Source organism: Kryptolebias marmoratus, linkage group LG6 (genome assembly GCF_001649575.2).
Source record: "Kryptolebias marmoratus isolate JLee-2015 linkage group LG6, ASM164957v2, whole genome shotgun sequence".
Taxonomy (NCBI): Eukaryota; Metazoa; Chordata; class Actinopteri; order Cyprinodontiformes; family Rivulidae; genus Kryptolebias; species Kryptolebias marmoratus.
Genome location: NC_051435.1, coordinates 24659147 through 24671546, shown reverse-complemented (window position 1 = coordinate 24671546; position 12400 = coordinate 24659147). Strand labels below are relative to the sequence as shown.

At 41.9% G+C, this 12400-nt stretch overlaps 1 protein-coding gene across 1 annotated transcript; it reads left to right on the top strand.

Annotated features, from left to right (window-relative positions):
• Window positions 1–3974: 3974 nt before the first annotated feature.
• Window positions 3975–8876, top strand: LOC108245126 (olfactory receptor 10AG1-like). The gene is made up of 2 exons (XM_017431796.1): window positions 3975–3995; window positions 7950–8876. The coding sequence occupies exons 1-2, from the start codon at window positions 3975–3977 to the stop codon at window positions 8874–8876; spliced, it is 948 nt and encodes a 315-aa protein (XP_017287285.1).
• Window positions 8877–12400: the final 3524 nt, after the last annotated feature.

The following is a 12400-nucleotide window of genomic DNA, read 5'->3' as shown; positions in this document are numbered from 1 at the left end:
GTATACCCAGCGAGACATATCCCGAGACTGGACTCTCCTTCACCCAGTCGAGGAAATTGTATCAATTGCGTTGAGAAACCAGCTGATCAGATCCATATTCCTTAAATTTTTGGAAAATATGTAAAAAGAGGCTTTGAAAAAGGAAAGGCAGGGGGGGGGGCACGAGGAGACAGAGAGAAAAGAAACACGTCCGCCTTCCACTAGGAGCAGGAAAAAAAAATGTGGTGTGTGGTGGGGGGATTGGTTGTCTGCCCTCCGGCTATGTCAATTCTCGGTGGCATAACTAGCTTTGGGGACATGGAATCTCATTTCATTGCAGGGGAAAATGAGATTCCATGTATGTGAGAATAAACAATACCAACTAGATATAGTTGGGCTCATCTCTGTGCACACCTTGGGCTCTGGAACCCAATTTCTGGAGAGGGGCTGGACTCTTTCCTTTTCTGGAGTTGTCCAGGGAGAGAGGCGTTAGTCAGCTGTGGGGATACCAAAAATGCTCTCAGCTGAGCGCTTTGGTGTTCGAGTTTTCCCCTTTGAATGAGAGGGTCGCCTCTCTGCAGCTTCAAGTTTCAGAAAGGAAGGTTCTGACTGTTGTTTGTGCTAAATGCTCCAAACAGCAATTCAGATCAATAATAATAATAATGCATTTTATTTGTTACCGCCTTTCAAGACACCCAAAGACACTTCACAATATTAAAAACACAAAATTAAATAATACAAAATGGCTATAGAACACTAAGACCAAAACAAAATAACTAAGAAATTAAAGAGAAAATGCTAATTTGAACAGATGAGTTCTGAGTTGTGATTTGAAGGTCAGAAAAGAGTCAATATTATGGATGTCAAGGGGAAAAGCATTCTAGAGATGAGGAGCAGAGTAAGAAAAGGCTCTGTTTCCAATGGTGCTGAGATGGACAAGAGGCACATTGAGGTGGATGGAAGAGGAAGAACGAAGAGAGCGTGAATGGGTAGTGATGTGCAGGAGATCTGACATGTAAGGAGGGGCGAAGTTATGGATGATCTTAAATGTGTACAACAGGATTTTAAATTGAATTATGAATGTGACTGGAAGCCAGTGAAGTTGTTGTAAAACTGGGGTGATGTGATGAAATGAGGGGGTTTTGGTAATGATGCGGGCAGCTGAATTTTGAACCATGTGAAGCTTAGAGAGTGATTTGTGAGGCAGATCAAAGAGAGGAGAGAGTTACAGTAATCAATTCAAGAAATGACCAGACTATGGACCAGGATGAAAGCATAGTGTGGGGAAAAAGTTGGATGGAGACGGTTGATATTTTGAAGGTGGAAATATGCAAACCAGGTGATATTATTAATGTGAGAGTGAAAAGAGAGAGTGCTGTCAAGAATGACACCCAGACTCTTGACGTGAGGGGAGGGAGAAACCAAGGAGCTGTCAAAGGTGAGGGAAAAACTGTTCACTTTAGATATGGTGACTTCAGATTTAGTGTCAATGAATAGAAACTCTGTTTACTTTAAGGAAGTTAGACATGAATCATAATTTTATTTCAGCTAAGCAGGAAGTGAGGGAGAAGGGAGGAAGTGAAGAATTAGGTGCGGTGGACAAGAAGAGCTGGGTGTCGTTGGCAAAACAATGGAAGTGGATGTTAAATTTACCGAATAATTACCAAGGGGGAGAAAGTAGAGGATAAAAAGAAGGGGCCTCAGGACAGAGCCTTGGGGCACACCTGAAGTCACAGGGGAGGAGTGGGATCGGAATGATTTAAGTTGGATGAACTTAGTGCGGCCAGAAAGATATGACTGAAACCAAGCAAGGGGTGTGTGGGTGATGCCAATGGATGAAAGTCTGTAGAGAAGGATGTTGTGGGAGATAGAATCAAAAGCTGCACTGAGATCAAGGAGGATGAGGAAAGAGAGTAAACCAGAATCTGCTGCCATGAGAAGAGTGTTAGTGATTCTGAGGAGAGCAGATTCTGTGCTGTGACCGGGGAGGAAACCAGACTGGAACTATTTGTATAGACTGTTTATGGTTAAGTGGAGATGGAGATGGGAGGCGACTATTTTTTCCAGAATTTTGGAGATGAATGGAAGGTTAGAAATAGGGCAAAGATAATTGAAAATACTTGGATCCAATCCAAGTTTCTTAAGGATTGGAGTGACAACTGCTAGTTTGAAAATAGTTGGGACAGTTCCAGAAGAAAGAGAAGTGTGAATGATGACAGAAATTATTGAAAGAAGCAGATTTTACAAGAGGTGTTGGGAGAGGATCCAGTGAACATGTGGAGGGCTTGGATTTCTGGATGAGTTCGGCTATTTTACTTGACCTTCTTGGAGTCTCTGAATGGTGTCCTGGAAGGGGTGCCATCTCGTGATTCTGTTGTTCTACTGACTTCAATGCACATGTGGACAATGACAGAGTTATCTGGAAGAGGGTGATTGGGAGGAACAGACTCCCTGATCTGAACCCGAGCTGTGTTCCGTTATTGGACTTCTGTGCTAGGCATGGGCTATGCATAACAAACACCATATTCAGGTATAGGGTAGTTCATAAATGTATTTGGTACCAGGCCACCTTAGGCCAATGGTCGATGATTGATTTTGTAATCCTGTCATCAGACCTGTGACCCTATATTTTAGACACTGGGGTAAAGAAAGTGCCAGAGCTGTCAACTGACCACCACCTGGTGGTGAGTTGGATCCGGTGGCAGGGGAGGCTGCTGGACAGACCTGGTAAACCCAGATGAATAGTGTGGGTGAACTGGGAATGTCTGAAGCAGGCCCCTGTCAGTGAGACCCTCCCCCGAGTTATGTGTCCCGGGGGAAGGACATGGAATCCGCTTCTTCAATAGAATCAGAGAATCAGGGCCTCTATTGAAAATGCGGCTTTCAGGAGCTGTGACCGAAATGTCATTGGTTCCTGTGGACACCAGCGGTGATGGAGGCCATCAAGCTGAAAAAGGAGGCCCTTAGGGCTTGGCTGTCCTTGAAAACTCCGGAAGCAGATGACAGGTACAGTGTGGCCAGTAGGAGTAGGACTGTGGCTTCTGTGGTTGCAGATGCCAAAACCCAGGCATGCGAGGAATTTGGAAAAGCTATGAAGAAGAACGTTTGGTTGGCCTTGTGGATGTTCTGGCAAACCATTTGTAACTGGGCCACATCTAAGGCTTTGCTTAATCTGAGTGGGGATCTGCTGACCTGGACTTGGGATATTGTTGAGTGTTGAGCGGTGGAAGGAGCACTTTGATGATCTCCTTAGTCTGGCCACCATGTCTATCTTTGAAGAGGCAGAGTCTGGGCACTCGGGGGAAGACAAGTTCATCACCATGGCAGAGGGCACTGAGCTAGTCAAAAAGTGCCCCAGTAGAGGAGCACAAGGAGTGAAAAAGATGCACCATGAGTTGCTGAAGGCTCTGGATGTTGCGGGGCTGTCATAGTTGACACGCCTCTTCTAAGTTGCATGGAGGACTGGCACAACACTGTGGAGTGGCATACCAGTGTGGTCAAACAGCAGTGAGGATGGTGAGGCACTGACTCATTTAGAGTCAGATTTACAAATATACTGGTTATTTCATGTCTCATCACCATTCGTTACACACACACTCTCTCTTTCTCTCTCGCTCACGTACGTATTAAAGACAAGATAAGAAAAAAAAAACGTTACAATTATCATTTTGGCAGTCCGATGGAGCAAAACACAAAAATTAACGGCTCGCGGCAGTGCACGTGACTCTCACTCGCCTTTGCGTGAAAGTACAGCAGCAACAAGCTCCTGTTGGCTCATGTACGCCCCCCTTCAGTGCGGCAGAGTACTGCCTGCCTCACCCTGTGCCTTTTCACTGCGGTTTTATGTCCCCTCATCAAAACTAAATATGTCATGAACAAACAATAAACGTTTGGTTAAAGACATTAGCCAGACTATGGAAAATCAGGCTATATAAACCATTATATTGGCGACATGCAGCGATACGGCAACAGGCACAAGCCAGTTGCAGTTTGTGATGGATTCGTTCAGAGGTGAGGTGAGGCTTGTTGCTGCCGCACTTTGTGTTTCACCTTTGTATTTAAACAGGAAATATGCAATTTCAGCGATGTTGACTATAAAAATGTTCAAAAATTAGTCACACATAAAGATCAATGGACAAATATTGATATTCATTTTATGTTATCATTATCAGCTGGATACACAATGAACTCCTGGCAGAAGTGGAGGATCATATGTTTGTCTACACTGTCAGTCGAGGATGTTAAAGATGTGTACCTAATTGGATTTTTGATAACAGGATTTCTGGTTTTTGGATTTGGCAGTTACTTGGCGTATCGTGAAATTTAGAAGACATCCGCAGCTGTTCGGGCCATTTTAAGATTGCCTGGTCTGTGTGAAGGTAAGTGCAGAGCGGTGAACGCTCAGACTCAGATGCTGTGCGAGCAGAGACACAGACTGGATGTGACTCTTGTGAGCTGCAGGCCAGCTGTGGACCCTTGAACTCGCTGGCGGGATGGAATCGACCTTGGAGAAGTTATCAACTCGGCTCGGTAGGAATGACCACATTGATTTAGCTGAATGGAATCACCATTGAGATGTATCAGTGAGACTCTAAGGCAGACAGGAAATTAACGATGTCAGCCTGACCTAAACAATTTTGCTATCTGAATCTGGCTCCACTTGAGTCGGCTATCTCAAATTCTCTTGGATGCTATATAAACAAGACACTCAGCTCCCATCAGTTACCCTCTTCCCATGACACCTGTGAATCTGTGTCAGACCTCTATCAAAGCCGGCTGATAAACTTTTCATCACTTATCAGGACTATGGTAGGGAGGGCTGTCTGGGACAGTGTTAATGGGCTTACCTCCCCTTTCAACATACAGTCTTCACTAGGACCCTCCCCAAAACTCCCTTCCTCCTCCAATGTCTATGTTGCTTTAGCTTTTTTCAGTTTGACTTAGTTTATTTTATCCTGCCTATGTTTGTTTAAACTTGTTTTATTTTACTTGGCTAAATTTTTTTAACTTAGTTTAGTTTAGTCTGTCTTAGCTTGAATCATTTGTGATCCAACATTTGTTTATCTTAGTCTGTTCAGCTGAGGTTTTTAAATCCTAGTTTAGTTTATGTTAGCTTATTATACCTTAATTAACTCAGTTTGGTTTTCCTCAGTTTATTTTATTTATTTTTTATGTTTATTTTATAACCAAGTACCTATAAGGAGTAAGAGAAGTCCTGAAGAGCCAACTGAATGGTAAGAACAAGCAAGTCCAACATATGCAGTGCCAATCATCAGATAACCCACTGGTATAACATCCTGGCCAAAGGAGGATTTAGAAGCCACTGACATCAAGACACAAAACCTCCTCTCAATACATGGAGGGTTTCACCTTAATGCCAGCACCTTGAGACTATTAACCAAGAGATAAGAGGGAGGCAAAGGACTAGTGCATGTCAGAGCCACAATACAGGATGAAACAACAATAATACTGGGGTACATCAAGAAAGCCTCCAATTATATTCAGATATCAGACAGAGCCATGTTTACCACTGTGAAGCATCCACTCTTCTTTCAACAACAGATCTTAAACACCTAGAAACTGAAGAGAGACGTTTTTAGATGCAAATGATGTCCAGTTCTTGTCTGATGTAGGATACTAGCTGTTCAAAAGTCCTTAGTGTCAGGGTAAGTAGAGTAGGACCAAACGGCCTCAGGCAACGTTGAAGATTTTAATACAGAACCCAGCATGAACAACACAACACAAGAAACTGACACCAGTGATTGAAGGAGGGGTGATTAAGTAATCAAGGAGTGATTGGCTGGATTGAAAACAGTTGCGGAAAAGGAGCAAGGCAGCAGTGGCGAGGGAGAGCAGAAAACCTGAAACAGACACTCAAAGTGCAGACTATGACACTTAGTCTTTATACCTGAAAAGTGCCTTACCTGAAATAGATGCTATTTAAATGGAAGCATATGTTATTCTCTCAGGTCAGGTCAGGTCTCTCTTAAAAAAGATATTTTTAATCTCAATGAGACATACCTGATTAAATAAAGGTTACATAAATACATACAATTCTAAACACTGTACATAGTTTTATGCACTGATGTGTATGAAGAAAGGCATGCTTTTTAACTTGAGTGCTGATAACAGGCTGTATGGTCCATCTCCATTTTGATTTGGGGGATGTGGTGCTCTTGGTTTTGTTGAGAAAACCATGTTTTTAGTATTCACTCCTTTCAGAAGAATCTCACCTCACCACTTAGTTTCTCTCACTGGATCTGTGATGTTGCAGAAAAGACAGACACACAAACTGAGTTCCAGACCAGAGGTTTGATTACCAATCATACATTAATTTAAACATTCAGCTGAATGGAGACAACAACTCCCCAACAAGAAGAAACAGCAACCCGTTCTCAGTTGTGTCTGAAGTAATTCCCCCTTCCACTTCTTTTTATACTATAAACTGCGCCCAAGACCAGTTTTTTTTTGCACACAATCAGCTACAGCAGCTTATCATATCACGATGCCCTGGAACCTTCAGACTCCCTCACCCCACTTACACAACTGTTCTTTGTGATTATTTTATCATAAGGTAAGCGTAACCTCATTTCAGCAATCAAATCATTTTAGCGACATTGAAGTTTGTTTACATTTTATCATTGGCTAAGTGTAACCTCATTTTTTAGCAATCAAAGTATCAAAGTTTGATTATATTTTACAGTTTGAACTGCATTACCATTTACCATTTATATAAGCTTTAACTGCTTGCAGCTTTGTAAGAATAATTTGAATAAAACACATTATAAAGCTGTAATGAGTTTAACAGGAATGAAAAATGAGAACAAACCTTATTTTACTGTTTCTCAAAAGAGTTTCAAATTTTGATTCATCTGACCACAGAACAGCTTTTTATTTTGCATTCATTTTAAGTTAACTTTGGCCCAGTGAAGCCAGCAGTGTCTCTGGAAGGTGTTCACATATGGCTTCATCGTTTCATGATGGAGCTTTAACCTGGATTTGTGAGTGGCACTACAAACTCTGTTTACACAATGTTTTGTGAAAGTGTTCCTGACTCCTTTAGTGACATCCATAGCTGAATCTGAATTTATAATCTACTCCTGCCTGAGGGCTAAAGATTACGGACATCCATTATTGATTTTCGGCCTTCTATGCTCAAAGAAATATTTTCAAATTCTTGAAATTTTTGATGAAATGAACTATATATGATGGAATGTTCAATGTCTTTACAAGCAAATATTCCTGCACTGAACAGTATGCAAAGTATATGTTGAGGATGACTCTCAGCAACTACCACACCAAATCTGAGCTCAATATCTGTAAAACTGGCTGATTTAAAACAATTCTTGTGTTCCATGGGTCATTTGGCTGTAGCAGCCATTTTTAATGGGACTGACTCCAAATTTCTGCCAGTTGCAGATGTCCATGCAATGATTATTTTCTGAAAGTTTAATTACTGGCTCATAAGAAATTTTGCTGACAAAATTTCAGCAAATTTTAACACAACCACACACAGACATGGGCAAAAACATTATTGCTCTATGACTTGCAGGCAATAACAAATATACTATGAATTATAGTTTTTTTTTTTTAAAATGACTTTACCATGGGATAATTTTTTCCTATCCTATATGAATTTTTCTTTTTTTAGTTGTGTATCTTTAGGTATTCATACCCAATAGTCCTATAACCGGCCTCTAGAGTTTGAGACAGTTTGCTACACAAGGTGAAAAGCTAATGAGATCCATGAGGAGTTATGCAGTTTATTAAAAACAACTCACCAACTAAGAAGGTGTAGTTTTCAGTGAGAGAAATGCACTTTAAATGCTTCTTAAGGTCAGATTACATGAATCATTCAGATCATATAAATAATTTCCCTTTTACAAAGGGTCTTTGACACCCAGAGCCTAAAAGGAGTTGGTGACATTATATCATTGTTTAAAGGGCTTTTTAGACTTCTGACAGCTTAGATGAATGAAACATCTGTAACACTTGGTGGTTATGTTGAGGTGGAAAAATACAGATATTTCTATTTTGTGATTATTTTCATAATCTATGTTCTGATAATTTGCTGTAATTCCACCATTGTTTGCCTTATTGTGGTTCATAAAAACCTTCATCATCCGATGTATATTTTCATTGCAGCTTTATTAATGAACTCTGTTCTTTTTAGCACTGCAGTTTACCCCAAACTTTTGATTGATTTTCTATCTGAAAAACAGATCATATCACACACAATGTGTCACTTTCAGTATTTTATATTTTACAGTTTATGTGGTGCCGAATTCCTACTATTGGCAGCCATGGCTCATGACAGATATGTGTCAATATTTAAACCTCTGCAATATCCAATATTCATGAGAAAGACGACTGTCTGTGTCTTGCTGGTTATGGCTTGGCTTGTGCCTATTTGTTTGGTTGCTGGATCAACTGTTTTGTCTTCTAAGGAGAAAGTTTGTAACTTTACTTTGAATGGAATTTTTTGCAACAATTCAGTTTACAAACTTCACTGTGTGGCATCAAGAACAATATCTGTGTATGGTGTGATTGTTGTACTTGGTATTGTGTTTTTGCCCATGATTTACATAGTTTTCACTTATGCAAGAATACTTATAATATCCTATTATAGTTGTAAAACTATAAGGACAAAAGCTGCACAGACCTGTTTACCTCATCTGCTGGTTTTACTCAACTTTTCATTGTTTTCTGCTTACGATGTTGCCATGCCTAGATTAGAAAGTAATATTTCAAAAACAGTACGTTTAGTGATGACTTTACAGACGGTATTGTATCATCCTCTCTTAAATCCAATAATATATGGATTGAAATTGAATGAAATATCCAAACACCTTAAGAAATTATTTCGTCAAAAAATTGTTAATTGCATTGACACTTAAGTATGTAATTCTTTAAACAAGAAACTGTTCATATTTTCTCTATGGCTTGTTATAAATATTTTAATTTTAGGATAAAATAAATTTCAATATAATGAATAGCTCATTTTATGTTAACTTGCTGAACAAAAAGACCTTAAAATAATGTTAATGTTGATATTTAAAAGGTCAGAGATGTCAGGCAAATGTTCATGTTTCACTAATTTTATTTCATGTCTGAAACTCAATGTAATAAAGAATTGTTTTTATTTTTGGCATGTTATAGTTCCATCTTTTTTTTTTTAAATAAGGACCACCATAATTGAAATAAAATAAAAAAACCAACAACAACAAAAACATCACTCCCAGAAGAACTGCAGAGCTAATTTACATGAACTCACATGATTAAATGTTAGGAGCATCTGATATTTATATTTAAATGAAAACAGTAAGAAGAATTTATATGAATGAGTGATATGACTTCAAATAAATTTTTTTCAGAAAAATTTACTGTTTAAGTTTTGATGGCAACACCTGCATCATTAAAAGTACTTTACTGAACTTTTGGTACATGTTATAAAAGGATGCTAGTTATATTGTACCTCCAACAAATTTTACCCTTGCGTCATATCAAGAGGTTATCTTTTTGTTGCAAGCCATTGCTATTTTATATAAAGCAGTTTTGTACTAGTAGGTTATGAAATTGTTACCAGTTTGCACTTGTGCTATTAAAAATTGCCATTTTATTTATGGGACCCTGCATAGGATCAAGCTGTGCTTTTTTCATAGTCAAAAATATTACAAAACTGTAACATTGTTGCTTTGTAATAATTATTTATGAAAAAATAAATATTGTTAAAAAGAATATTTATTACATATGTTACACTGAGTTGGCTTATTTACAGCATGTAAAACAGCCACGAACCAGGCACAAACTCTTGAAAAAGCCGGTTTACTGACGAAGATGCTGCTTGTATAAAATACAGAGAATGCACAACCTAACCTGCTTCTGTTTTAAGGCAAACATTTCAAAGTGTCATTATATTAGGAACTTAAAGCTGAACTGAAATCATAAATAAAAACAATTAACATTTCTTGAATGTTATTTAGTCAATCACATACACACAACATTGCAGGAACACCTTTTTCTGACTTAAAACCTAAATAAACAGGTTTTAGCATTTAAGTCAATAATTTCCAAAGTTGGTGATTTGTAGGGCAGAGCAGTGGTGGCGCCAGGGGGGCTATAGCTCCCCATGTAAAAGTCATAGCAGTCCCAAGAAAATCGCAGATTATTTTTTTCATCTAAGTCAGAGGTCCCCAGTCCCCGGGCCGTGGACTGCGGACCGGTCCGTGGGTCATTTGGTACCGGGCCGCAGAGAAAGAATAATTAATTTACAGTATTTCCGTTTTTTGGTTTTTTTTTTTTCGGAGTCTGAACGACATTTATTTTGAAAACTGACCAGATTTGCTCCACTACTGTCTATGACTCACTCTTGATGCAAGCCAAAACATTTATTTAGGTCATATGATGCATTACCGCAAAAAACAAACCCACAAGCAGCAAAATGAGTAAAATGTCATAATGCGTGGAGACAGAGGCGAACCCAGGACGCAGACTCATAGTAAAAAAGGAAATTAATTTATTAACTAAAATAAACTGACAAAAACAAACGGGCTGACAAAGCAGCAAAACTAACAATAACAAAATTCCAAAATTTAAAATGAGGGACAAAGCGAGGTATAACAAGACAAGACAACCGAGGACAACGTGGAAAACACAGCAAGNAAACGGAATGACCCAGTAGGGAATGAAGAGCAAAGACCGGTATATGAAGGCTGAGGATCAGGAGGAAAATGGGCACAGGTGAGTGATAACAAACAGGTGAAAATGATGGCAGTGATTAAGTAGTCATGGTAATGTGGGTCTGAACAGCAAGGAATGAGAGAAGGAGGCGTGGCAGGTTACTGGGGAGGTGAAAATGACAAGACATGAACACAAATCCAAAAGACAAACACAGCAGAACAAGAACCAGAAAAACCATCAAACAAAACACCAAAACTATGACAGAGCGCCCCCCTTTAAGGGGACGGCTCCTGAAGTCCCCTAACAAAATAAATAAACCTGACTCGGGAGGGTGGAGGGGGTAAAACAAAAGCACAGGACGGAGGGCAAGAACAAAAACATACAAAATCACAAAACAAAACCGACCAGGCAAAAGGCCAAGGGAAACAAAACAAAAAACAAAACAATCAGAGTTCCGGCGGGCGGCCCAATGGCTGTCCGCGACGTGGCCAGAGTTCAGGCGGGCGGCCCAATGGCCGTCCGCGGCGTGGCCAGAGTTCAGGCGGGCTGCCCAATGGCCTATGACCCCCACAGACTGACCCGCCGATGGTTCTGTGGCGGCGGCGTCAGACTGACCCGCCGATGGTTCTGTAGCGGCGGCGACAGACTGACCCGCCCATGGAGCAGAGGTGGTGGCGTCAGGCTGACCCGCACGTGGTTCTGTGGCGGCGGCGTCACGCTGACCCGCCCATGGTTCTGTGGCGGCGGCGTCACGCTGACCCGCCCATGGTTCTGTGGCGGCGGCGTCACGCTGACCCGCCCGTGGAGCTGTGGAAGAAGAGGCACCGTCGACCCCCTCCGGAGCGGCCTGGCGTGGGGCGGTCTGGTGAGGAGCGACGATCTCAACCTCCTCAGGAGTCCCGGAAAGCTCTGCAGACGGAGCTGATGGCGTGGCTGAGAGTGGAGCTGATGGCGTGGCTGAGAGCGGAGCTGATGGCGTGGGTGAGAGCGGAGCTGATGGCGTGGCTAAGAGTGGAGCCGGTGGCGTGGCTAAGAGCGGAGCCGGTGGCGTGGCTAAGAGTGGAGCCGGTGGCGTGGCTGGGAGCGGAGCCGGTGACGTGGCTGAGAGTGGAGCTGGGACCACTGCAGGTGGCACCGAAGATTGGGTCTGGAGGCACTGCAGGCGATGCTGAAAACGAAACTGGGGGCACTGCAGGCGGCGCTGAGAGCGGGACTGAAGGTACTGCAGGCGACGCTGAGAGGCTGTGAGTGATGCAAGAAAGTCTGTAAACTGTTCTGGAGATGATGGAGGCGTGGAAACTGCTGTGGTCGACGGAGGCTTGGTGGATGACATGGCCGGTGGTGGCGTGAAGGCTGTCGTGGCTAGAGATCCTGGGAGTCTGGGTGACCACCATCGAGAGGAAGGGGGCTTGATGGCCAAGCGTGTTCCCCAGAACTGAGAAACATGCCCCTCTTCCTCCTCCAGACTGGGCGTGGGCATGACAGTGACGGGGGCAAAAGGAGACGTGAAGGCTGCAGCAGCCGACAAAGGCGAGATGGATGCTGCAGTCAGTGTCCTCCTTAGCCGACGGCGACCATGACGTGAGGCACGAACTGAAGCAGGAAAAGGGGGCCCATCCAAAAAACAGAACGGGTGCTCTCTCCACAATTTTAAAAGGATCTTCTGGGTCTTCTCTGCGGAGAGAGCAACACCGCGAATGACGTCTGCCGGGTTCAGTTTTGACTGGGTCATTCTGTCATA

Bases quoted from the DNA above. Each gene is read 5' to 3' on its own strand.
- LOC108245126 (XM_017431796.1), top strand. From the start codon at position 3,975: ATGGATTCGTTCAGAGGTGAG. The intron at 3,996-7,949 runs GTGAGGCTTGTT...CTGACAGCTTAG, and splicing joins TGGATTCGTTCAGAGGTGAG to ATGAATGAAACATCTGTAAC.